Genomic DNA, 27,006 nt, shown 5'->3' with positions numbered 1-27,006 from the left:
GCTGTAATTCCAATTATTCATACTTAATTTACACAATGCGATTATGCAAACAAAAACGCAAAGTGCTTCACTCAAGATAACAGCCAACTCTGTGAAAGAAGTATGGTTGCAATGTACCATCTTACAGATCCGTAGCATTTTGTCATTCGAATGTCAAACTGTTTAATGTTGCCATAGCTGTGACTGATTTGAAGCAGTCTGACTTCGGAGATACAGTTATCTTTCTGTGACGGTGGATAAACTGCTTATTATCAGCTATGGAAAAAATGCATCTTTGGCAACACTTTGTAATTGTCTTAAAAAAATATTCAAATTGTTTGTGTAGATTGAGTTAAACTGAACTAGTTTTATTGTTTTAACATTTTAATATATCAGTGGTTAGCTTCCTCTTACTGTATAAGTCTTTTCATTACCTTTACATTGACAGATGAATTAACAGACTTCTTGCTTCACTATCCCCCCAGACACTGAAAGACTTTAAAGATGACCACGTCATGGAGTGACAGACTGCAGAACTATGCAGACCTGCCTGCCAACATGGACAGAATGTCAATGAAAAAATACAGACGAGAGCCGTACCACAGGTAAGAAACGCCTACCTTCGCTGCCCTCTGTCTGATTTTGTTAATCAGGTTTTGCTAGAATACATCTTATAGTCAATGTTACTTGAGTGTGTTTTTTTTACTGTCATGCAAAGTTATTTGCCTCATGGCAAAGTTTGTCTCCATACTGTTGAGGTCATGACTTTATACAGTAATTCAATAGAGCATATTTACTGTGTGCTTTTTTTAAAGCAAGGGCACACACTGTCATTATTGAGATCATTTGGAATTTTAAGGGGCTTTATACAGTTGTTCCACAACGAGAGTGTCTTGTCATATACACACGCAACTTTGTTGACTGGAAACACCACAGAGCCATGCTGGTCTAGATGAAATGTATGTTTTCCTGCGGTATTTGGCGACTGCTGCACAGTACCGTTGGTCGCTTTTTCTTGAAAATAGCGGAAAACCCGCTTCATGTCCATTGCTCCTCAGCTGTCGCAACTTCACGGACAGCTGTTTCTTGAACAAAGCACAATTTGACACCAAATTCTCCTATATTGATCAAATTAAATGCAATATTAAGTTATTCTTACGCTTTGCCAATAACGTTTAGCATTCAACTGAATGGGGGGGTTTGTATTTACACAGCTTTGTTAGGAATATGAGCATGTTGGTCAAAGGAAGAAGAATGCAGATTTAGCCTGCATAATGCAAAATTTAGGAAGTTTTTTTTTTTTTAATAATTCTACTGTAGTGCCTCACTGGGATCCAGTATTATAAGGCATTGAAATAAGGAGGACCCTTGAAGTTTTTGCACTTAAATGACAATTAGGCATGTCAAAATGTTACTTAAAATATTACCTTATTATGCTAGTTTGATCCTAAAATATTTTTTTTGTTGTTGGAATTTTCCAATAGGAAAATATTTTGATTACCGAACAACAACTTGAAGCTTCCACTGTATACCAAATGTAATTTACAAACACATAAAGCCTAAAATAGCCAGTGACGTATCTGAGTACTCGCAAACATGTTTTATTTCCTTATTAGATTTCATTGAGATATTTAGTAGCTAAGATTTATGAGGACACAGAACAAGAACTCATGAGAGTTCTCAGGTCTCTAGTACAAGCTTATGACCTCTTCTACTACCTGAGTTACTATTGCTCGGTCCTGCCTGACTTGTGACTGTTCTGGAGGTCTTTGAAGGCCCATAAATGTCACGCCACCAAACAACAACTCTGACTAACTAAACACAACAATAGAGAATAACGCAGAATAACCACAATCATTTTTGCAACAAGTCAGAAAACGTCTGAATGGCAAGAAAGCAAAGAGAGAGGGGTGGGGGAGAGAGGGTGGAGTGGGGGTCCATTGTCTGTTGGCCCTGTGGTGGGTCGCTGAGGCAGGTCAGAGAGTCAAAGTGAGGTTTAATTTGACATAGAATGCATCGCCACTCAACTCCTGGACATACATCGAAATGGGAGCTTGTTCACTACGGTTCTGCTGCAAGGTATTTTCTTGATATTGACTTGAGTTTGACTTTTATGCCATTCCTTAAGGTATGTGTATCCACTGTAGGGTTTGAGGCACTATCTACATTTTTTTTCTAAGAGAATTAAGCAATTAAAGTGTGCTAGAACTAAAATATTATAATCTCTTAAAATGTGACTGGCAAACTTTGGCGAGTGAAACTATAAAAATGTGCTGGGAAAGTTAAAGATGTATTATCTGGGTTAGTCTAATATTTGGGGGAGTAAAATAATAAAAGCATTTTTTTTTAACATGAAATATGTAATTTTCACATAGACTTAAAACATGTAAAGATGTGCTCAGGCATTTTGTCCCAGCAGTAAGAGTTAAGCTAACAGTGCCAGCCAGACTTTGTAAACACTGTCTATCAATGTGGTCACTGTGCACCCACTGACTGATTTACGAGGCAGGACAGCAGAGCTGTTTCCTGGCTGATTGTCACAAAGCTTTAGAGGTAACCATCGCCAGAAATAGTAGTGAACTGCCACCAATCACCAGACAGAACACATTTTTTTTAGCCATTACTGGAAATAATGTTACAAAATGTTCTTTTTTTTTTAAATCTAGGATTAAAATCGTATCAAATATAAAAGTTAACAGAAAAATGTTCCTGTCATTAGCAGGTCTTTATTCCACCCAATTTTAGTGGACTATTTTAAAAAATCATGTTTTTTGTCTGATTGTTGACCAATTTATTGCAGAGTTAGTGTATTTTCTAGAGCCTAAACAATACTAGCATTCAGCAAAGTTGGACAGCAAGTAGTACACAAGCAATGTTGCTCCTTAAAAGCCTCACTTCCTTCTAAAGGTTTCTCCTGTTCTTTAAAATTCTGCTGATGGATAAGACGTCAGCTATACACAGAGTGCTGTGAAACACATGACTGCTTCAATGTATCAGCATTTCCTCAACATTTACGTAATGAGAATTATTAAAAGAGAAACTGTGGCTTCTTAATGGAGAAGAATGCTCCATGTTCTCATTATCAGCCTTACATTGCTTTGCAATACACCCATTATGCACACCAGTCTGGATTGTCAAAGGTCCATTCAGTCAATGAAACAGCTCAAGTAAACATTTTCATTCCAGAACAATATTTGCCATTGTGCCCGGAGAATTACTGCTATTGTTGAGGTTTGCAAGTAACTCATTTTGTTTGGTGTGTCTTCTCTAGAGTCTTTGTCAATAGAAGCTTGGCAATGGAGAAGATTAAGTGCTTTGGCTTCGATATGGATTACACTTTGGCAGGTATGTACACTTCACCAAACAACCACTGGAACGAAATAATTCTGGTTACAAAAGTTGTAAAATTAATATGCCTGTAAATTGATATTGTTATAATTGAAGTGACAATCAGAGCTTTGCAACTCTTCCATTTACCAAACTTCAGCCTAACAAAAGCTTCATCATGACCCACCACTACACAAAATTGTTTACATACGTTCTCCTACTGACCAGTAACTGGGCCATAATTACCCTTGCACGTTGTTTTGTGACTCAGCCCCAGGTTTTAATCTGCAACTCCCAAAATAACCTGTGACTTTGTGAAGCGGGTCACGTTTGTTTGTGAAGTTCTCAAGTGATGGCTCCTTTGAGAACGGGAATCACTTGTAGTCCCTCTCTGGCCATGCAGCTCAATTCCTGCTCAACTCAGCTGCTGACATCACTCTCTTTATGGGAGCTCATAACCAAGTGTCAATGTTTGCAGAAAGCATGGCTATCATGTATCCATTGATCAAATCCATGGACCTAGAGCTCTCAGGGCTGATAATCTTACTCTGACACGATCAATCACGTTTGTAGAGTTGTTGATTGTGTATCCATGCGTAAAAAACAATCAGGCATCTTTAAAGAAAAGCTCTATAAGTCTGAAAAAAGAGAACATGACACATTTATTTATTTATTTATTTTTGAACTTTTTTATTGTCAGGAAATTTGGTGTCTTTCCCATGACGAGCAAATATTTGAGTTGGAGCTACATTTGTGTATCATACACACATTAGAATGGATAGCTGCTTGTTTTTTCTTGAGACACACATTTATTATGAGAATGTGTGGTGTTATTTACTTTGTGTAAGAGGAGTGCATTTTACATTTAAGCCTGGGGTGACCTCGCTTGTAAAACACAAGTACGCACCTTCACAAACAAACAAACACACTTACACACATTTTAGCACCTAGAGTAAGTATTTATGACAATGATGTCAACATGATATGCTCTGATTAAAGCTTGTATCTCACCTCATTTTCAGGGAGTGTGTGTGTGCGCGTGTGTGTGCGTGGGTGGTTAGTGCACGCGTGCATCATGTCAGTGTGAGAAATACGAGAAGAAGCTTACAGCAAAGCAGAGTTGACCACCCATGAGCCAAAAATGCATGACAATGAAGGGCATGGTAATCAACAGTACAGTCTGTGTGGATTTTGCTGTCAATATTTTATAAGATTTTTCATTCATAAAAATCATCACCTTGTAGTGTTGGTGTAATGCAACGACAGCTCTACAAATAACCCGACAGACCACTGTCAGAAATTGTAGGCGATAAAATTACATATGAAAGTCAAATTTAAAAATGAAAAGAAAAAAGCTTGTCTTTCTATTTTCCGGTCTTAGCGCTTGTTTGTTTTGTCTAAAATAGTTTGGGCTTCTTTGAAAAAAATTAATATATAAGGCAATATAAAAGTCAATCAAGACTTTGACTGAAACCACCACATAGTTCCTACCAAGCATATCATGATGTATACTCTTGGTTTGTTGATAGGGACCAACTCTAAAGCTTACTCAATCTTTCCTGGCATAAGGCTGCTGTAATTATTATGCAATTAGACATAAATCACCACTTAAATGACAGTTCTGTCATTTTTACAGCTTAGATAACGATGTGGTAGGACGTGCTAAATTGAGGTTTGCCCATAGCTAGGTCAACAAGTAAAAACAGAGCTGGCCAGTGTTCTAGAGAAAGTGAGAATGGCAATGGCAGAGGTGACCAAGGGCAAACAACTCTTAAAATAGCTTTCTTTGGCGAACCAGAGCTTCGGGAAAGATTATGACGTGAGAACGAGGTGGAAGGACGAGTAGATGGGAGAGGGGGAAGAGGAGGAGGTTGGAGGCAGTGTAATTCTTGAATGCTACTGCTCTGGGCAGAGGGCCCAGAGCCTCTGTTTACTGGGGGACTACAGCTGGGCCTGAGAGACGAATGGGGGATTGAGCTTCAAGAGCCTACGTGGTTCTAATACAAAAACAGACTAAGGATTAGTGAGTATGTCAAACAGGAAAAGGCCTCATTAAAAGAAAACGTCAACTGTCCATTACTGCTCTGTTGTTGTGTTTAGCTCATTTTTTCGCACCATATAACGAGAATAGCTGCAAGATATTTAGCTGTTTGCCATCTGCATCAGGCAACATTTCTTCCCCTCAAAGGCCTCTCACAACCCCAGTAAAAGTTTAAAAAAAAGAGGCACCATCAACACAAGCACATTCTTCAATTTATATTTATAACGTCTGACATATTATTGTCCCAGTGTCAGATCCAATTTTAATCCTCAGAGGTCATCGCAGTTCTAGTTTGGCCACTGGGTAAATATGTGGCTGTTGGCAGTGGCAAGGGTCAGGCCTGCCAGTCTGCTAAGGGCTCAGCTAAGCTTCCGCTGAAAGTTTGGCCATTTTTCTTTTTCATGCTTGATCAAGTGTCCTTGTTGATTCATGTGCAAAACATCCAACTGAGTGTACAATGGTTTTGTGTGTTTGAGATTGAGAAAAGGGGCTTCACAGCGGAGCGGACAAGTTCTCAAAATACTGAATCAACACAGCATAATCTTTAGTGGCTATTATCACATTTGAAAAGTCACAAATGGCTTAGGTGTACCATAAGTCAACTTAATCAATTACACAAGCACTAACATGTCACTGTTGTTCTCTAACAACAGTGTGATACAGGTCCGGTCCATAGTTCATTGTCCAAGTACCGTTTACATTCACTGTCCAAGAAATAAGTGCAGATAATATCTCACTGTGGACTTGATGATCAGATCTTGGGATAGTACAAAGATTTGTGACAACTCGTCTGTCAGGTAACCAACTCCTTTGGAACAAGGTTTGAGTATTATCTACATTAGAGCTTACAAAGAGAGGTTTATGTTCCTCAGAAGAGAAATAATACCAACCTCAACATTCAAAACTTAATTTGTTCTTGTGGGATGCAATCATAGGAAATGAGGTATCCAAACCACCCACATCATAAGTTATTTTTTATCAGCTATAAAACAACAAAAAGTGTAGCCACCGAGTCCCACAGTGTACAAGAAGTGGATAGTCAAGGCTATGGTCCCGGACGTTTAGCAATAATATGCACTTGGCATTCATAAAGCATATGTTTGCCTCCATGGCATTTTAGGGCATATACAGTGTTGATGGTCGTGTATGTTGCTGTGAAACCAAAGTAATATATTCATACACATACTGATGACATATTGTCAGGGCTTATGTTATGTATTGTATAATGCAAAACAGCATGGTGTTTGTACTATACATTATTGGATAACATGTACAGATGTACAATTGTTGAGAAATGCAATTAAAAGACATACACAACTTGTATAAAATTATAAATTAACTGTCCTTGTTTGATCTTTACTAAGTTCCTTTGACATTTGCGTTGTTCTTTGTCATCTGTGCTGTCAAACAGATCTTTTCATACTGCCACCGACCTCAACAGTCTTTTGACTCTTCCTCCCATAACTATTGCACATTCAAAACTTTATCTGTTCTTGTGAGATGCAACCACAGGAAATGAGGTATCCAAACCACTGACATGAGAAGATGTTATTTTTTATCAGCTATAAAACAATAAAAAAAATGTAGCCACCGAGTCCCACAGTGTACGAGAAGCAGATAGTCAAGGCTATGGTCCCGGACGTTTAACAATAATATGCACTTAGCATTCATAAAGCACATTTCTGCCTCCATGGCATTTTAGGGTGTATACAGTGTTGACGGTTGTGATTGTTGCTGGGAAAGCAAAATGATATGATAATACACACACTGATGACATATTGTCAGGGCTGATGTTATGTATCGCACAGTGCAAAACTGCATGGTGTTTATACTATACATTATTGGATAACATGCGCTGATGTACACTTGTTGAGAAATGTAATCAAAAGACGTGCACAACTTCTATTAAATGAGAAATTAACTGTCCTTGTTTGGTCTTTACTAAGTTCCTTTGACATTTGCATTGTTCTTTGTCGTCTGTGTGCTGTCAAGTTGATAATTTCATGCTGCCAAAGAGACACTATCAGCTGCAGTCAATCACAATCACTAATGAAATGTTAATAGACCAGACATTCTGGAACCTTCAGTACCATTTATTGTACCACTTAGGTGACTGTAATTACAGTATATACTTAAGCCTGTATGTACAATTGTGAGACTGCGTAAATTAGCAATCATCTAAAATTTGCTCACCCAATTCTTGTTTGAAAAAAAAAAAAATCTTATGGATGTATGTTACCTGGAAAAACAACTTTTAAAACAAATAATTAAAGGCCAATAAATAGGACACTGAAAATCATGATGCATGTGTGTGAACTTCGGACCGAAACTACATTCATTTTAGCATCCACTGTGACACAGTATTATCAGAGCAACCCTTCCATATACATAGATCCAGCGCTGTGCGTAGTTCCCTGTTTGCACGAGTAAGCGCATGTAGAACGTAAATTAATGAATGACAAGGTGTTTCGTATAAAATGCTTCCCAGTCCCTTCCTGCTCCGTCGCTAATGAAAATATAATGGTAAATTTCCCCAAATATTTTCTTTGTCTCCCGTGGCACACAGTGTTAGTGTAAATAGTCATACTTTTTAGATAGAATCCGGACTGGAGATGCACTATGAAGATATGCAAAGTTATGTTTTAATAACATTTAATTTGTTATTTTGTACAAAACATATAATGTGCAAAATATTTGATAAAAAAAAAAAAAAGTATAAAAAGTGTTTCACGTCCGGGATTGGTCACCAGTTAATAGTAGGACACTAGACAAACATGTACACCTATGGACAATTTAGAGTCTCCAATTAACTTAACATGCTTGTTTTTGGAATCTGGGAGGAAGCCAGAGTACCTGGAGAAAACCCACACACACACGGTGCTTGCACACTCCACACTGAGATGTCCAAACAGAGATTCGAAACTTGGCCTAAGTTTGAAATCCTTCTGGTAAACCTCAATCCTGTTCATGTGTTTGTTTGTTTGTTTTCTTTACAGTGTACAAATCACCAGAGTATGAGTCACTCGGATTTGAACTGACGGTCGAGCGGCTGGTTTCCATCGGTTACCCACAGGAACTGTTAAGCTTCGTCTATGATCCGTCTTTTCCTACCAGGTAAACCAATTATACTACTGCGGTCGCCACTAAATGGTCATATCGCCAACTTCAGCTATGGGATCAATTTGTTTTTTGTTTAATTTATGCTTGGATAGAGCTAATGCAGACGACAGGCACGAGTTTAAAGCTAGTTTGGGGGCCTTTCATGAAACTATATGTGACATTTGTTAATATGACATTAAACAGGTCAAGTATTTGATTTGTTAATGTTAATTTGACTTACAGGGGCCTTGTGTTCGACACCATGTATGGAAACCTGTTGAAGGTTGATGCCTACGGTAATATACTGGTCTGCGTCCATGGATTCAACTTCCTCAGAGGGTGAGGCTTCTGAACATTCATCTCTCCTCGTCTCTGAGGAAGATTGTTAGTAACACTGTCAGGTTTGTGTCCTCAAATGGTATGCGTGCTTGCAACACCGTCCTCACGATCTGATCTGAAAAGGTTTCCTCTCTCCCCAGTCCCGAGATCAGGGAGCGCTACCCAAACAAGTTCATCCAGAGAGATGATACAGAGCGCTTTTATATCCTGAACACGCTCTTCAACCTTCCAGGTAAGGTGTTGGCACACCAAAGAGGGAGTTTTGTCATTGATGCTTGTAACTGACAGATGTCCTTTTCTTTTAAAGAAACCTACCTATTTGCATGCTTAGTGGATTTCTTCTCCAACTGTGATAGATACACAAGGTAAGAAGACGCTTAGTGCTTTTCATGCAGGAAGCTGATAGGTGTGGCATGTTGAGTGATACAAAATCAACCTGGGGCAAAACAAAGCCCTGCAGTATGGGAGGCTCTTCATTGAAATTAATCAGCAGATTTTCTTTATCTGGAACAATTAATTAGTCATCCATTTTCATCTCTAATAATCGTAAAACAGCATGGTTTCCCATCATGATAACTCAGATGTTTTAACACAGAGATTAGCAATTGATGTTAAAGCTAATGGTGTCCAATGGCCTGTACATTTGACAATGTAATCTGGAATGGCTGCATGGTCTTTGTCCTCTGAATCCTGGTTGTTGGTCTTTTAGGGGGAGAATGCTTTCCTGTTTGGCCTGGGACCCCTCCATCAAGGGAAGGCTATCCCATTTAAAAGCAAACAAATAGATAAACCCCAAACCAAGAACTAAAACAAATGTATTTCAAAAGATACTGCAAAGATATTGTGCGATGTTATGCCACAGCAGTTTACGTATGTCTCTGCTCTTCCCCTTCAGCTGCGAAACCGGTTTCAAGGATGGCGACCTTTTCATGTCCTACAAGAGCATGTTCCAGGATGTCCGTGATGCTGTTGACTGGGTTCATTTCAAGGTACAGCATCTGTGAGAGCTGTGTCTGTCAATAAATAGACACTTACATTATACTGTGAGGACAGTAGTTCGGATTTTATTAGATTTTTGGAAAATTACTGTGTTTCCTCGCCACTTTGCGGTTCTCTTACTGCTGTCTCAGTGCATCACGGATTTTAAAGAGTGGTACCTCAACTTATGAGCACATTCCGTTTCATGATCAAGATTGTTACTCAAAAACACTCATATCTATTATGATATATATGATATATATATTGTGCAGCCCTTTGAGACACTTGTGATTTAGGGCTATATAAATAAAGATTGATTGATTGATTGATTGATATCTAGGGTTGTACGGTATACCGGTATTAGTATATAGTACCATGATACTAATGAATAATTTTCGGTACTATACCGCCTCTGAAAAGTACCGGTCCGCCACCCACCCACCCCCTTACTTACTAATAAAAGACAGGTTGTCTTGTATGTTCACTATTTTATTTAAGGACAAACTTGCAATAAGATATTTTGTTAAAATAAAGCCAATAATGCAATTTTTTGTGGTCCCTTTAATTTAGAAAAGTACCGAAAAGTATTGAAATAATTTTGATACCGGTACCAACATATTAGTATCGGGACAACACTACTCATATCTTAAATCAGTCATGCCCATTGAAATGAATTTAAATCAATTTATTCCGTGCTTGGTCCTTCTAAAACACCACCATTTTAACAGGTAACATGTATTTAAAAAAAACAAAACTTTTAGATATAGTTTAAAAACATCATGATAGCATGTACTACAAACAACTACAGTAGTTTTATAAAAAATACTGTAATAATATTGTACAGAATTTACCTTGGAGAGCAGTCTTTTGTTGGTCCTATGAGCTGCTTCTCCGTGGTGTAACAATAGGAACTAGGAAAACTTTGATTATGTTCCACACAGATGTATTTGAGTGATCGACCGGAAAGCTCAGAGTTGATAAATGATATTTATTCAATGTGTGTGTAGCAAAGGTAATGCTCTACTGCCCAGTTTGTTGAGTCAGCAGTAAACGGAACAAACTGAAACACATCAAACACAGCATCTACAGCTTGTCAATATTTGTATGGACATGTGCAGACACGGCTTGTGTGATGCTGACTGACAGTGCTGCCGCGGGGCTGAGTCGCGGGGGAAGGCTGCTTACCGGTACGACATGATTTTAATGGTTTATTTCTCTGATTCAGCTGTCAGCTTCTCTTCCGTCGCACTCAGTTTCTCAATTCTTATGGTTGGAGGGGAAGGTTGTGTCGTTCTCTGAGCGGCGCTCAAGCACGCACGTCAACTCTGATCAAAACGTATGTTTGATTCTTGTGTGGACGAAGCAGAAACAACAACGTGTAACAATTTATTAACTCTTTTCTGCTCAAATCGTTTTGTTTTTTGTGTAAACGAAGCAGAAAAAGCAAATGGGTAACAATATATTAACTATTTATTGCTCAAATGGCACAACTTTGTTACGAATTTTACTTCAACCAGCTACGAAAATGCTTGCAACTCAAATTTTGTGCCCTATCCTCAACCCTATCCAACACCTTTGTGATGAAATAGAACTAAAAATCAGCTATCTTGTTTATTTAAATAAGTAAACAGCTCAACACTAGGCGGGTCAAGTGGACGATATGGTAGTGGACACTGACAAACTTCAGCCAATAACTGACTTGTCATTCTATTTGCTAAACTTCATGTATGTGTTTTGATGGCATCCTTAGAAATAAAAAATATAAGGAACAAAAGAAAAAGTACAGGAGCTGCTGTCTTATGTTCATATCCTCTATGACAGTGTTTTTCAACCACTGTGCCGTGAGATACAGTCTGGTGTGCCGTGGGAGATTATCTAATTTCACCGATTTGGGGTAAAAAATATTTTTTTGCAAACTAGTAATTATAGTCTGTAAATGATGTGTTGTTGTTGAGTGTTGGTGCTGTCGAGAGCTCGGCAGAGTAACCGTGTAATACTCTTCCATATCAGTAGGTGGCAGCAGGTAGCTAATTGCTTTGTAGATGTCGGAAACAGCGGGAGGCAGCGTGCAGGTAAAAGGGTGTCTAATGCTTAAACCAAAAATAAACAAAAGGTGAGTGCCCCTAAGAAAAGGCATTGAAGCTTAGGGAAGGCTATGCAGAACGAAACTAAAACTGAACTGGCTACAAAGAAAACAAAAACAGAATGCTGGACGACAGCAAAGACTTACTGTGGAGCAAAGATGGCGTCCACAATGTACATCCGAACATGACATGACATGACAATCGACAATGTCCCCACGAAGAAGGATAAAAACAAAGTAGATGCGGGAAATATCGCTCAAAGGAAGACTTGAAACTGCTCCAGAAAAATACCAAAAAAAGAGAAAAAGCCACCAAAATTGGAGCGCAAGACAAGAACTAAAACACTACACAGGAAAACAGCAAAAAACTCCAAATAAGTCACGGCGTGATGTGACAGGTGGTGACAGTACACCTACTTTGAGACAAGAGCTATATTGATGCATGGTTGGTTATGGTTTAAATTCATATCCAACAATTGCGGCGACTTTTTACTGTCAACTGAGTTTTGTTGTTTAATGATTTCTGCTGGTGGTGTGCCTTCGGATTTTGTCAACACAAAAAATGTGCCTTCGCTCAAAAAAGGTTGAAAATCACTGCTCTATGACCCACAGCTCAATGTCATTGCATTATTTATCTGTCACTCAATTCATCAGCATTGACAGTTAAGCAGCAATAACTGTATACATCTAACATTTCAGGGAACTCTGAAGGAGAAAACTGCGGAGAATCTGGAGAAGTATGTTGTGAAAGATGTAAGTGCGTTGTCTTCAGGAAGACACACTTTAATTTTTAAGGAGGCTTATTTGGGACCCCCATAATGGTTTTCTGTGTCCCACTAGGGAAAATTGACTCTTCTGCTCAGTCGAATGAATGAAGTAGCCAAGGTTTTTTTGGCTACCAACAGTGACTACAAATACACTGACGTAAGTAAGACCCTTAAACCACTCCAGCTCCTTGCCCTTGTAGTACTTTTACACTCCATCAAGTGTCACAATTACCTTCAGCAATTTAATTCAATACATCATTTTTTTCCCACTGTTTTAGACATTTTTTTTAATCAGTCATCATGCATTGGAAACTTTCTTATCGATTGTGTTTTTTTCTAACAGAAAATCATGACCTACCTGTTTGACTTCCCTTATGGCCCGAAGGTAAACATTACCTCAATCTACTATGCATTAAATCAAAACAAGATGATCCAACACAGTCTTATACCTATCTTATAAAGAGGGTTATAAGTTATTTGTGTTGTTATCATTTGCATCTATGGTTGTGTGTAATTTTAATCATGGGTGTGTGTTCTTGTCTGCATCAGCCTGGTACTTCCCACCGACCCTGGCAGTCCTACTTTGACCTCATTCTGGTGGACGCCAGGAAGCCGTTGTTTTTTGGCGAAGGGACAGTGCTCCGACAAGTGGACACGGTGAGAAAACTGGAAGCTTACAGCTGGGGCTTGCAGTTATGATATAGAAAATACAAGAATGTACATTTACTAGCCGAAACGCTTGTCCAAAACGCTTCTTCAAGCACATTTGTCCTCAGCCACTTTTGGTCATTGAAATGCTGAAGTTGGAATCATGCATCAGATTGGTTACAAAAAAAAGCTGATGCGTTTGACTTGCCATGGCTTCCTTGATGGAGTCAGCATTTCAGAAAGCGCTGAACCACACAACCACAAACAACCTTCTTTAGCAAAAAGCAACATTATCTAGTGGGGGTTACTTGTCTGGCCGATAATGTTGAAAATGAGATTGATGCCAGACTTTTTAAACAATAACTCAAAAAATCACTTTCTTCATCAAGAAGCATCAATCCCATTTTGTCTCTGGAAAATATGACGATAACATTTAAGGTTAAAGAACAATTCAGCTGTCGCATACACGGTTATACAGTACTAATAGAATACAGTCCAGTATGTCGCTGTACCACTCAGGACTAACACAAAGACAACTATTGATCATCTAATGTAGTAAGGATGTTCCAATTTTATGTTGACCATTTCGATACCGATCATCAATGAGTTGATCGGCTGATACCAATCACATATATTGACTGTAAAAATACCAATTTATTAAACAATGTCAATACAATATTCAAACTAGTTCATTATGTTCTTGTGATTCATACATATGTTTGAGCAAAAGAAAGTCAATAGTACACAAAAATGAAACAAAAGCAAAACCGTTCAAATCGTCTTAGTTTTTGCCTCCAAAGTCTTCCTGTGTCCAGGGAACTATTCCCTGAGTTTATAAACGTTAATTAAAAAGAAAACGTTTTTTTGAGAAAATAAAAATGTTGACTTAATTAGTTTAGTAACAAACCTTTTACTAATACTACCCTAGGTGTTGACACTAATTTATGGATGATCCGCCCTCTTTTTACGTCTCATGTACTGGCAGTGACATGCTAAGACACCAACAGTTGTTGTTATATTATCCTCTCTCCAGACCCTTACTAATCTATTTGTTAATTTACTCAATTTATTGAGCAGTTTTTTTGGTGTTGTTTACAGTTAGCACAGCAGTTATCTCAGCTATTAGCATGCCTGCTCCTGGTTTGCTCCCGGTGTGTGACATGTTTAGCCTTGTTTTCCAGTGATAACGATACTTAAGCTACCAAGAAATACAGTTTATTTGCAATGAAGGTGATTCTTACTAACTTAGGGGAGCGACTCCACATTGTATGGAGACTAGGGTTGTCTCGATACCAATAATTTGGTACAAGTACCAAAATGTATATCGATACAAATTTTTTCTAAATAAAGGGAACTACAAAAAATTTCAATATTGGCTTTATTTTAACAAAATCTTAAAATACAATAAACATATGTTTCCTATTGCACTTAAAGAACCATTTTAAAAGGTTAAAATAGAAATTAAAAGGCATTAAACACATTGAGCTATTCTTGTTGCACTCAAAGAACAATTTACAATTTTCCATTTTACATATAGTCTGCCATAATCAAAGATTATGTTAGAATCGAATAAAAAGCTTTCTAAACATCATATTAAATGCTTCATGATTTATGGTTGCCAATCCTGGTCTGTGCTTTAAGAAAATACAATTATTAGTAAATACTAAAAACAAAACTATGGATAAAAGTACACAGATAAGCCTATGCCCAAGGAAAACACACATTTTTAAAGATAAAAAACAAATTGTAGGAATTTGTTTCAAAATTCAGACATTTCATTTGACGCTAATTGGGCGGTTTTACCTGCGCTAATATCTGGCATCAAGCCAAGCAGCTGTGTGCGCGTCTACGTATCTACACGTGCACAACAGAGGAGCTGGGTTACTAATGAGAGTAGCGTATATGTGATTGCGAGAATGGCAATGTGTTTGCTGAGTGATGTCAGTGAGTGAGTGGGCGAGTAAAGAGACAGAGAGGTAGCGTGTGCACTGCACAGTAGAGTGATGAACGCGTCTGGTTGTGTCCTGCAAAACTAATAATAAATGAACCAGATTGTCACGAATCGGCGGCCTTGTCATTCTGACCCGAAAGCGGAGTTTAGCAGATCCATTGCCGGGTAAAGTGAAGGGTGTTACCTCCGAAGAAAACATCGGCCCTGGAGGGAACGTCTGCCCTGTGCTCCTCGACTACGGTCTGGGAGTCGAAAAGCTGGAAAACTAACAACATTATTACTTGTCACTCTTTATAACTCCTTGCGCAGATCTGAATTATTATCATTATTTGAAGCGGTAGAAAATGGATGGATGGAAATGTTTATCTAAGTTTGAAGCAAAGGTGGTAATACTCATCGCCACATTTGGCGAGGCGTGTTTTAAACCAACACTTGCAGCGCGGCGCCTCCCTGTTTAAAGCGTAACCTTTATCGTTAGCTTTGAAGCCCAAGTATTTTCATATTGCGCTTCACACCCTCTTTATTAACCAGTAGAATTGCTGATTTTTTGCCATTATTCCTCTCCCCGACATTATTGATTGTATTCCCTTTGTGTGTGCATTTTGACACACTCAACATCATGCGCCTCGGCTCTGTAGTCACCGCCGCACAGCAGCATAAACGGTACCGGTATTTTTAAAGGTAGTATTGTATTGTTTCCAATTCATTACTACCGCAATACTTTATTAGTACCGGTATAGCGTACAAATCTAACGGAGACACATAATTAGCTGCTAGGCACTTGTCAGTCGTCTAGCTAAAAATACATATTGTCTCATGTATTGTAATGTAATGCATTAAAATACATTAATCATCAACAGCAATCTCGTATTTTTTCATGAAAATCGGCCGATACTAATCAGTGGCTGATCGATCGGCACATCTCTAAATTGTACACAAGTGTAATGTGCCTGTAAACACTGTTGGCAAACCCAGCTCTATGACCTTCAATACTGTCATGACCATCTTATGATTAACTTGGTATAAGCCGATATAAACTAATTAAAATTCATCTGTGGACTGGTACAATGGATACAGTATGTGAATCTTACAACAACTCATGATTCAATTTGATTTAGATTCTTGACTGCTGACGTCTACACGCAGCAAGTAAGATTAAGCGGGGAGATGACCTAAAAACATTTTTATTAAGAATTGATTCCTAAAATCTTTTTTTTTTTTTTTTTTTTTTTTTATCGATTTAAAAAAAATTATGAATTGATTTGGAATCTGAAGTGATTCAGATGTGAGTTGATTTTTTCAGCACTCTTATGGCACAGACTTGTCACTTTGATGTCAATACATAGTACACTCGTTTACTTGTAATTGTATTGAATTGTGGACCCCAGGAGGACTAGTGGGTTGTTGAGGCAACCAGCTAATGGGGATCCTTAATAAAAATCCAATCAAATCAATCATACTGTCATCACTTCATACGTCATACTAGCTGCTGAATTACTTAAGGGGCTGATTAAAACCATTTCCATTCATTTGTTTTGGTGTCTGTCCGTGTAAGTTTTTTTTTCAAATAGGAATATCAAAACACTTTTTGTGACATACATTTTTGTGCATTCTTGTGTCAGGTTCAAACACTGATGACATCTAATAATCAGACAAGAAGCAAGGAATCATGCAGAGACAGAGTTCAATTTAGCTCATGAGGAGACACGTGTGGCTGTATTCTAGTTACAGATCCAAACTACGTTCTAAAAATCCTGCCCGCGTGTCTCCTCAATTTATTAGAAATGTCCCTATTACATCACTGTCGCTGAGGGAAGGGGGTAATCTCACAACTCCAGTTACACACAATATATGATTATACAAAAATGCAAATATGTTGACACTTGGTGCTATCGCCCAGTCTCTGCTTTGTCTGCGTCCCGGTACCCAATGTTCGGCCTTGGCAGTCAGCAGGCCGAGTCTGGACACAACACTGATAAAGAGGCTGGCAATCTTTTGGATTGCGAGCTCTGCACAAATACAAAAATTCCACTTCAGCACAATTGACAATACTTTATAGCAACGGCCCTTAAGCATAAAGTTATGGTGATAATATATACATAATTATTTTAACATCTTGCATGCATTTTTGGATCATTCCAGACGCACCATCCCAACATCGGCGTTCTGTTATCTAGACCGTACTTCTAAAGTATATCGCCAAGAAAAGGTGGTATGTGCAGCATATTTCACAATATAACGAAACAGCACAGTTTGGACCGTTGGAGCATATGATGTCATAAATGTGGAGGGAAATGAGTGTCTCCTTGGGCATAGCCGGTAGTGCAGTACAGGCAAAAACCTAATTTAAATAGTGTGGTCTACACCACTTTTGTTCTTGTTATCAGTTGTAAACACAGTCTTAGTAGATCACACGCAACGCGCCCACTAATAGTACATGCAATTTTATACTTTGCACAGTCTATTACCTGACCGCTTCTATGTTAGCTACCTCTCTTTGTTTATAATGTATATTTTCTGCTGGATCTACTCTTTATTTTATGCTGTCCTTTTTTTGCTGCAGCTGTTACATATACTGCAATATTGTACGTGGTAATTGGGATTTGTTATATATTGTATACATTATATAATAATATAATGTATACTATATATATAATGTGTACATATTACATATATGTTATATTTTATATTGCTACCATGGTAAATTTTTTGTCCACTTTATACTTTTTGTTTTTACCCTCTTTTTGTGCCCTTGTGCGCATGATCCTTTCCATCCTTATCCTTTCCACCATTTGTAACGGAGCTACTGTGTGGAACAATTTCCCTTGTGGATCATTAAAGTTTGTCGAAGTCTAAGTCTATTTAGCGCTTGGTACTTGGATCTGAGTAGATCAAGCCTATACATAATAGCAATCATTACTTTATCTCAAACCCTAACGTTGTATTTTTGCCATATCAGACCACAGGGCGACTAAAGATAGGCACCTATACCGGACCTCTGCAGCACGGTATCGTCTACTCTGGAGGTGAGACGCATGATCTGATGTTCAGATGTTTGTGCTCACTCAGAAGGTGGTGATGTTGTGACACTGGTCTACCACAGGTTCTTCGGACATCGTGTGTGACCTGTTGGGAGCCAAAGGCAAAGACATTGTGTACATTGGGGACCATATCTTTGGAGACATACTCAAGTCCAAGAAGCGCCAAGGCTGGAGGACCTTCTTGGTCATCCCTGAGCTCGCCCAGGAGCTGCACGTGTGGACCGACAAGAGCTGTGAGGCCAAAACAAATCTACAACATGAACATTTCTGCTCATGTGGTTGCATTAATAGCCCCAAAAAAGATAAAGATCATGAGTTCAAAGTCACATAACTAGGTCACACAGTACACGTGACACTGAGATTCTTATTCTTTTACAGCTTTATTTGAGGAGCTGCAAGGTCTTGACATTTTCTTAGCAGAACTCTACAAGTAAGTACTTTAACCCTCTTGTACTGATTCTGCCGCTCTCTGCAAAAAAGTGTGTAAGCTCCTCTGGGTCATCATGAGTGTAAAGTCTAAAGGAGCAGCCAGATAACCAAATGTTATATATAACCCGGCACAGCTTGGTCTTGCACCACCTTCAGCTTCCCCTCCCCCCATCATCTCTAATCATCGCTCATTGTCCCGCAGACATCTGGACAGCAGCAGTAATGAAAGGCCAGACATCAGCACTATTCAGAGAAGAGTCAAGGTACAGCTTTATTAGCCTCCGTTTCCGCTTGCTTTGCAGCGTGATGTCACATGAGGTAGTGTTTGTCAAGCGTGGTTTATCTTAGTTCCGATAGAGCTCCTCCAGTTCAGATAATTCTCAGTGAGTGGAGTTTTAGGATTAATGATTAACCATGAATTGATTAACGTGGACCCCGACTTAAACAAGTTGAAAAACTTATTCGGGTGTTACCATTTAGTGGTCAATTGTACGGAATATGTACTGCCTGTACTGTACAATCTCCTAATAAAAGCTTCAATCAATCAAAAAAAAAACGCCATTTTGTGTCCATGACACTGATAAGTCCTGCTGAAACTGTTCTGCTGTGTTCGGCTACTGCAAACCGCTTCCTTTCCCACCTCTTTCAGAAAGTCACCCACGACATGGATATGTGCTACGGCATGATGGGCAGTCTGTTCCGCAGCGGCTCCAGGCAGACCCTGTTTGCCTCCCAAGTGATGCGCTACGCCGACCTTTATGCAGCCTCCTTCATCAACCTGCTGTACTACCCATTCAGCTACCTCTTCAGGGCTGCACATGTGCTCGTGAGTACAGGAAAAGACCACTTTGAGATGCTTTTTATTAGAGATGTCGATAAATGCTTTAAAATGTAATATTGGAAATTATCGGTATCGGGGTTTTTTTTATCAGTATCGGGTTTTTTTTGTTTTGTTTTTTGATTTTTATTAAATCAACATAAAAAACACAAGATACACTTACAATTAGTGCACCAACCCAAAAAACCTCCCTCCCCCATTTACACTCATTCACACAAAAGGGTTGTTTCTTTCTGTTATTAATATTCTGGTTCCTACATTATATATCAATATATATCAATACAGTCTGCAAGGGATACAGTCCGTAAGCACACATGATTGTGCGTGCTGCTGGTCCACTAATAGTACTAACAGGCATGTGATTTTTCCGTCTAAAGTCGGAATTCCGTTTTTTTTAATCTCGGGAAAAAAAAAAAAAGATCTCCTGTTTGTCCGTTTTTTTTTCCGACCCTAAATCAAGATTCGAGACGTAGTTTATATTACGCCGTACTTGATTGGTCGATATGTTCCTTGTGACCAATCAGGACATCTGTTATGAATGATGACGTTAATAACGTCATCATTCATAATGGCTATTACCGCCATTTTCCATATGTAAACGATGTCGGTTCTTGAGAGAAAGGACGCTTTACGAGTAAAAGAAATTGATAAACATGTCAAAAATAAGTTTCGATGGGACTGGATGGAAATTGGGAAATCACTGATACTGTTGGGAAGAAGGAAGTTACGACTTTGTTCTGTGATTTTATTCGGAAAATCGATCGTCCCAGAAAGGTTTTGTGCACGTGGTGTCATGATAATATTGACTATGGATCACGAGGTTTCAAGGCTTTGGAAGTACATGCGAAACACCAAAAACATATGAAACAACTTGAAGCAAGGTATGTTCTATTAATGATGTTTTCATGTCTTTAAACACTAAAATGTTTTCTTCAAATGGTGCTGTCTTTGTTAATTTTAGCATGTTAAATTGGTGAAAAACCAGGAGCTTCGGGGGGCATCGCCCTCCTTATCCCCCCACCAGGGCACCGCCCAGAAAGTTTTTCAGTCTTTTTCATTGTGGTCAAATCACATGCCTGTACTAACCTTTAACAGTTAATTTTACTCATTTTCATTCATTACTAGTTTCTATGTAACTGTTTTTATATTGTTTTACTTTCTTTTTTATTCAAGAAAATGTTTTTAATTTATTTATCTTATTTTATTTAATCTTTTTTTTTTAAAGTACCTTATCTTCACCATACCTGGTTGTCCAAATTAGGTATAATAATGTGTTAATTCCACGACTGTATATATCGGTATCGGTTGATATCGGTATCGGTAATTAAGAGTTGGACAATATCGGATATCGGCAAAAAAGCCATTATCGGACATCCCTACTTTTTATCTTTTATGTCAACACACACACGCACAAATAAAATCTCAATGGCTTCAAGCAGCATGCATAGTGAATGAATAAAGCGTTTGTACAAGACATGGTTCGCACACAAAGACATATTTGGCGCGATGCAAAGGTTCATAAACCGAAAAGGTCACAAACAGAGGCATTCGTAAATCGAGGTTCCACTGCAACTGCTCAATATGGTTTCCCAAGGATCACTTGGCGCCCTGAGGACTAGAGATGTCCGATAATATCGGACTGCCGATATTATCGGCCGATAAATGCTTTAAAATGTAATATCGGAAATTATCGGTATCGGTTTCAAAATTATCGGTTTCGGTTTCAAAAAGTTAAACCTATGACTTTTTAAAACTCCGCTGTGTACACGGACGTAGGGAGAAAAATATTAAGATGCTTCTTGTAAAAAGGCTTGACTTTATCATTATACAATTGTCACTTTGTCATGAACTTATTACCTTTTCTTGTACTATATTACATTTGACTTGATTATGACTTTACTGTCGGAAAATAAAAACCAGTGAAGTTGGCAAGTTGTGTAATTCGTAAATAAAAACAGAATACAATGATTTGCAAATCCTTTTCAACTTATATTCAATTGAATAGACTGCAAAGACAACATATTTAATGTTAGAACTGAGAAGCTTAATTTTTTTTGCAAATAATCATTAACATAGAATTTAATGGCAGCAACACATTGCAAAGAAGTTGTCACAGGGACATTTTTACCACTGTGTTACATGGCCTTTCCTTTTAACAACACTCAGTAAACGTTTGGGAACTGAGGAGACCAATTTTTGAAGCTTTTCAGGTAGAATTCTTTCCCATTCTTGCTTGATGTACAGCTTAAGTTGTTCAACAGTCCGGGGGTCTCCGTTGTGGTATTTTAGGCTTCATAATACGGCACACATTTTCAATGGGAGACAGGTCTGGATTACAGGCAGGCCAGTCTAGTACCCGCACTTTTTTTGGGGTGTCCATGATAACGTTGCTTGGATGGCAACATATGTTGCTCCAAAACCTGTATGTACCTTTCAGCATTAATGGTGCCTTCACAGATGTGTAAGTTACCCATGCCTTGGCCACTAATACACCCCCATACCATCACAGATGCTGGCTTTTCAACTTTGCGCCTATAACAATCCAGATGGTTCTTTTCCTCTTTTTTTTGAGGACATTAAGTCCACAGTTTACAAAAACAATTTGAAATGTGTACTCGTCAGACCAGAGAACACTTTTCCACTTTGCATCAGTCCTTCTTAGATGAGCTCGGGCCCAGCGAAGCCGGCAGCGTTTTTGGGTGTTGTTGATAAATGGCTTTCACTTTGCATAGTGGAGTTTTAACTTGCACTTACAGATGTAGCGATGAATTGTAGTTACTGACAGTGGTTTTCTGAAGTGTTCCTGAGCCCATGTGGTGATATCCTTTTCAGACTGATGTCACTTTTTGATGCAGTACCGCCTGAGGGATCGAAGATCCGTAATATCATCGCTTTCGTGCAGTGATTTCTCCAGATTCTCTGATTCTTTTGATGATATTACGGACCGCAGATGATGAAATCCCTAAATTCCTTGCAATAGCTGGTTGAGAAATGTTCTTAAACTGTTGGACAATTTGCTCACGCATTTGTTGACAAAGTGGTGACCCTCGCCCCATCCTTGTTTGTGAATGACTGAGCATTTCATGGAAGCTGTTTTTATACCCAATCATGGCACCCACCTGTTCCCAATTTGCCTGTTCAGCTGTGGGATGTTCCAAATAAGTGTTTGATGAGCATTCCTCAACTTTATCAGTATTTATTGCCACCTTTCCCAACTTCTTTGTCACGTGTTGCTGGCATCAAATTCTAAAGTTAATGATTATTTGCAGTTTGAACAACAAATATGTTGTCTTTGTAGCATATTCAACTGAATATGGGTTGAAAGTGATTTGCAAATCATTGTATTCCGTTTATATTTACATCTAACACAATTTCCCAACTCATATGGAAACGGGGTTTGTTTTTCTCAGCCTTTATTGCTATAGTACAGTATTAGTGCACATCTTTATGTGCTCGACGCCTCAATCATTGGTATGTTTTCATCTACAAAACCATTCTGGGTATCACTCCATCTTATCTGTCTTGTCTTTTAACAAAGAAACAAGGAAGTCACAATCTTCGTTCAATGAATGTTCTGCAATTTGTCGTCCCCAAAGTAAGAACTGAACTGGGCAAGAAAGCATTTAGGTTTTCAGCACCGAAGGCTTGGAATAACCTACAATCGAACATTAAACTTCAAACCCTAGTTACGTTGAATGAGTTTAAAGCTTCTGTGAAAGGATTGCAGTCTACCTTGTCTGTATGCACATGTGTCATGTGAGCAAGTTTTAATGTTGTAAATGTGATGTTTTATGTATTTGTTTACTGTTTTTAATGTAACCTTGCTGCTGCCCTCTTGGCCAGGTCTCCCTTGGAAAAGAGATCTTTGATCTCAATGGGATTTTACCTGGTTAAATAAAGGCTAATAATAATAAATAATAGTGCTTGAATTTCATTTAATTTTGGCCATCATACTCCTTTGCAAAAGCAAATGTTTACCGTTGTCTCCTCAGATGCCCCACGAGTCCACAGTGGAGCACACGCACGTGGACATCGACGCCGAGTCGCCGTTGGCCACGCGCAACCGCAACCACTGCAGCGACTGCAAGGACTTGGAGTGCAAACGCAACCAGTTGACCCGCTCCTTCAGCGAGATCAAACCTCCCAACCTGTTCCCTCAGACGCCACAGGAGATCACCCACTGCCATGACGAGGACGACGACGAGGAAGAAGAGGAAGAAGAGGAAGAAGAAGAAGAAGAAGAAGAAGAAGAGGAAGAAGAGGAAGAATGAACCTTTCTGGGTATTTGGAGGGTTTGTAGTGTGCGTCTAACAACACTCTATGCACACACACGACAACACTGGACATTTTTTGAGTGAGAATGAACGCATCACACGACATGCACGATGCCTCCTTCAAAATCTTTTTTTTTAATCGATTTAATTTAGAGTTTCCTTAGGTGACAGACACTCCATTGTGTGGTTTTAACGTGACCGTTTCATGTCCACATGAAGCATGACTCGCACAAGACTAGCATTGCCATAACGATGTGTCAGCACGTTATTCATTCTTATGAGTATTCATCACATCCATGACGGTCGCTTCGTATGAAAAATGGGAACAACAGGCTTTTCATTTTGTGTCTTGATTTTTTTGTCATTTTAGATGTCTTGTTTGTGTAAGCGTGCGTGTGAGAGTGCGTCTACCCACCGGCAGGGTGGGGAAGGTGTCGCGGTGCACGGTTGGCTATTGACCCCCGATATCTGGTTACCTAGCAACAATGAGGACACAGTACTGTATTACAGGCTGATAGTTGCTGTGGCAACGCTGAAGCTTGTGTAAACAACATGTGAAGCGTAAAGTATTTTTTTCACCACAGTTTTCATGCAAAGCGATTTCAAGTTTAGGAACTGTTGATGAAAAAGCAAAAGAGCCAAACTGAGAATGGAATTTTAAGCAACTTTTTATTTCCATTTATTTGCCTTTGCCATGTCCTGATCTTTGACGGAACTTTGTCCCGCTAAAGCAAAAGTTATGACAGTTAATGAGCTTGTGAGCGCGTTCGCTGCTCCTTTTGGTTGCATAACTTCAAATATGCATGTTTTTTTTAAGTGTATGTGGATTGTTAGCATTTTAGAAATGTACTCACTGTAGACCGGAAACAAAATGTAACCCAAGCTGGAACTATTGAAAAAAAATCAAAACATAAAAAGTAAAGGGAAAAGTGAATAGCACGTTAGAAGCTGTAACTAAAATGTTAGACTTTTTAAAAAAATGTGTGGGTTTACACAAGTGTTAATGGAATGTTCCATTACCTTCCTTGACTGTTAACTTTGGCTTGGATTTTATTGCTAACACGGAACTCAAGTTTAAGCTTAGATTGTGTATTTTTTCTTACTGGCATGATGTCCTGAACGCATCACTTTAGCAACGAGTCCTGTTATCGTCGCCTGTCATTTTCCAAAATAATTTTATGCATATTCATTATCCAGTGTTTCCTTTATTCCCAGATGTTCCTGCAGTGTGCACATTAAAGGACATGGCCTGCAAATGTATAATAAAGATAGTTTTTCATAGTTTGTCTCTTGTCTTTTTCTACTGCAATCCAAGATCTTTGTCAAAATGTACAGTAGTACCCTAACTTATGAGCTTAATTGGTTCCGTCACAGTACACTTAAATCAACCTCTCTCACTGAAATTCATTGAAATCAAATTGTTTGGGTGTATTTTGTAGCATCCCGGAAGAGTTAGTGCTGCAAAGGATTCTGGGTATTTGTTCTGTTGTGTTTATGTTGTGTTAGGGTGCGGATGTTCTCCCGAAATGTGTTTGTCATTCTTGTTTGGTGTGGATTCACAGTGTGGCGTATATTTCTAACAATGTTAAAGTTTTTTATACTGGCACCCTCAGTGTAATCTGTATCGCTGTTGATTAAGTATGCATGGCATTCACTTGTGCGTGTGTACAGAAGCCGCACATATCTTGTGACTGGGTCTGAACGATGGATAAAAAGCAGACGTGACGATAGCTCGTAGAGTACGTTAAAGGCAGTGCATTTAAGGCACGCCCCCAAGACTGTGGTCCGGGTGGACGAGATATAATGACTGATGAACACCTTCGTTCGATAATGCAGGTTGCCTCAGCTCAAAGCCTGAGCCCCGACATTAATGAACTAACATCCAAGAAAAGATGGCAGGTATCTGGCTTGGGCACATCAGATTAGATCAGTGTGTTGCAAACTGAGCAGTTTAAAGTCCTAAATGGTTGGTTTATTCATTATTTTAATTTCAAATTTATTAGCCTGTGGAAAAAGTTAATGTTGATATTTACCTCAGAAGGCTGCAAATAGAAATGAGGCATTACATTTTTATTTAAATTGGATTTGAAATGCCATTGATATTTTTTAATTATTATTATTATTTGAAACTCGATTTTGCATGTCACTATAAATTTATATGAGCCTTGCTTGTTCAATATTCAATGCAAAACTTGTTTGGGTCCCTATTAAAAGGTTCATTTGTTCAACCTTGGCCCGCGGCTTTGTTCAGTTTTAAATTTTGGCCCACTCTGTATTTGAGTTTGACACCCCTGCCTTAAGGCTCGTCTAAAGTTTGCTGCTGATCACATGGACTAAGATAAGACCTTCTGGAAGACAGTTCTGTGGTCAGATGTAACAAAAATTGAGCTGTTTGGTAACAATAACCAGCAATATGTTTGGAGGAGAAAAGGTGAGGCCTTTTATCCCAGGAACAGCATCCATACCGTCAAGCATGATGGTGGTAGTATTATGCTCTGGGCCTGTTTTGCTGCCAATGCAATGCAGTGCTTTACAGAGAGTAAATGGGACAATGAAAAAGAAGGATTACCTCCAAATTCTTCAGGACAACCTAAAATCATCAGCCCCGAGGTTGGGTCTTAGGCGCAGTTAGGTGTTCCAACAGGACAATGACCCCAAACACACGTCAAAAGTGCTAAAGGAATGGCTAAATCAGGCTAGAATATAAGGTTTTAGAATGGCCTTCCCAAAGTCCTGACTCAAACGTGTGGACAATGCTGAAGAAACAAGTCCATGTCAGAAAACCAATATATTTAGCTGAACTGCATCAATTTTATCAAGAGGAAAAAAATTCAACCAGAAGCTAGTGGATGGCTACCAAAAGCGCCTTATTGCAGTGAAACTTGCCAAGGGACATGTAACCAAATATTAACATTGCTGTATGTATACTTTAGACCCAGCAGATTTGGTCACATTTTCAGTAGACCCATAATAAATTCATAAAAGAACCAAACTTCATGAATGTTTTTTGTGACCAACAAGTATGTGCTCCAATCACTCTATCACAAAAAAAATAAGAGTTGTAGAAATGATTGGAAACTTAAGACAGCCATGACATTATGTTCTTTACAAGTGTATGTCAACTTTTGACCACGACTGTATATATGCATATATATTTATATATACATATAGTATGTATATATTTAAATACTGTGTATGATAAAGATGAAGTC

The 27,006-nt window shown here is 38.7% G+C and overlaps 1 protein-coding gene across 4 annotated transcripts in view; it reads left to right on the top strand.

Annotated features, from left to right (window-relative positions):
• The window catches only part of nt5c2b (5'-nucleotidase, cytosolic IIb), a 29,617-nt gene extending 4,542 nt beyond the window's left edge, over nt 1-25,075 (top strand). For 2 of the 4 annotated variants that reach the window (XM_061988291.1, XM_061988292.2), the window contains exons 2-18: nt 465-584; nt 3,251-3,324; nt 8,344-8,461; nt 8,690-8,785; nt 8,926-9,017; nt 9,093-9,150; nt 9,681-9,774; nt 12,546-12,599; nt 12,687-12,770; nt 12,957-12,998; nt 13,163-13,270; nt 18,172-18,238; nt 18,316-18,486; nt 18,632-18,683; nt 18,885-18,945; nt 19,332-19,508; nt 23,513-25,075. In XM_061988291.1, the coding sequence (XP_061844275.1) occupies nt 484-584; nt 3,251-3,324; nt 8,344-8,461; nt 8,690-8,785; nt 8,926-9,017; nt 9,093-9,150; nt 9,681-9,774; nt 12,546-12,599; nt 12,687-12,770; nt 12,957-12,998; nt 13,163-13,270; nt 18,172-18,238; nt 18,316-18,486; nt 18,632-18,683; nt 18,885-18,945; nt 19,332-19,508; nt 23,513-23,791 (1,728 nt within the window). In that variant the 5' untranslated portion in view covers nt 465-483 and the 3' untranslated portion in view covers nt 23,792-25,075. The other 2 variants (XM_072916397.1, XM_061988293.2) reach the window with 2 other exon arrangements.
• The last annotated feature ends 1,931 nt before the right edge of the window (nt 25,076-27,006 follow it).

Source organism: Nerophis lumbriciformis, linkage group LG27 (genome assembly GCF_033978685.3).
Source record: "Nerophis lumbriciformis linkage group LG27, RoL_Nlum_v2.1, whole genome shotgun sequence".
Classification (NCBI taxonomy): Eukaryota; Metazoa; Chordata; class Actinopteri; order Syngnathiformes; family Syngnathidae; genus Nerophis; species Nerophis lumbriciformis.
Note: the sequence above shows the minus strand (reverse complement) of the source record. Positions and strands in the feature narration are given on the sequence as shown.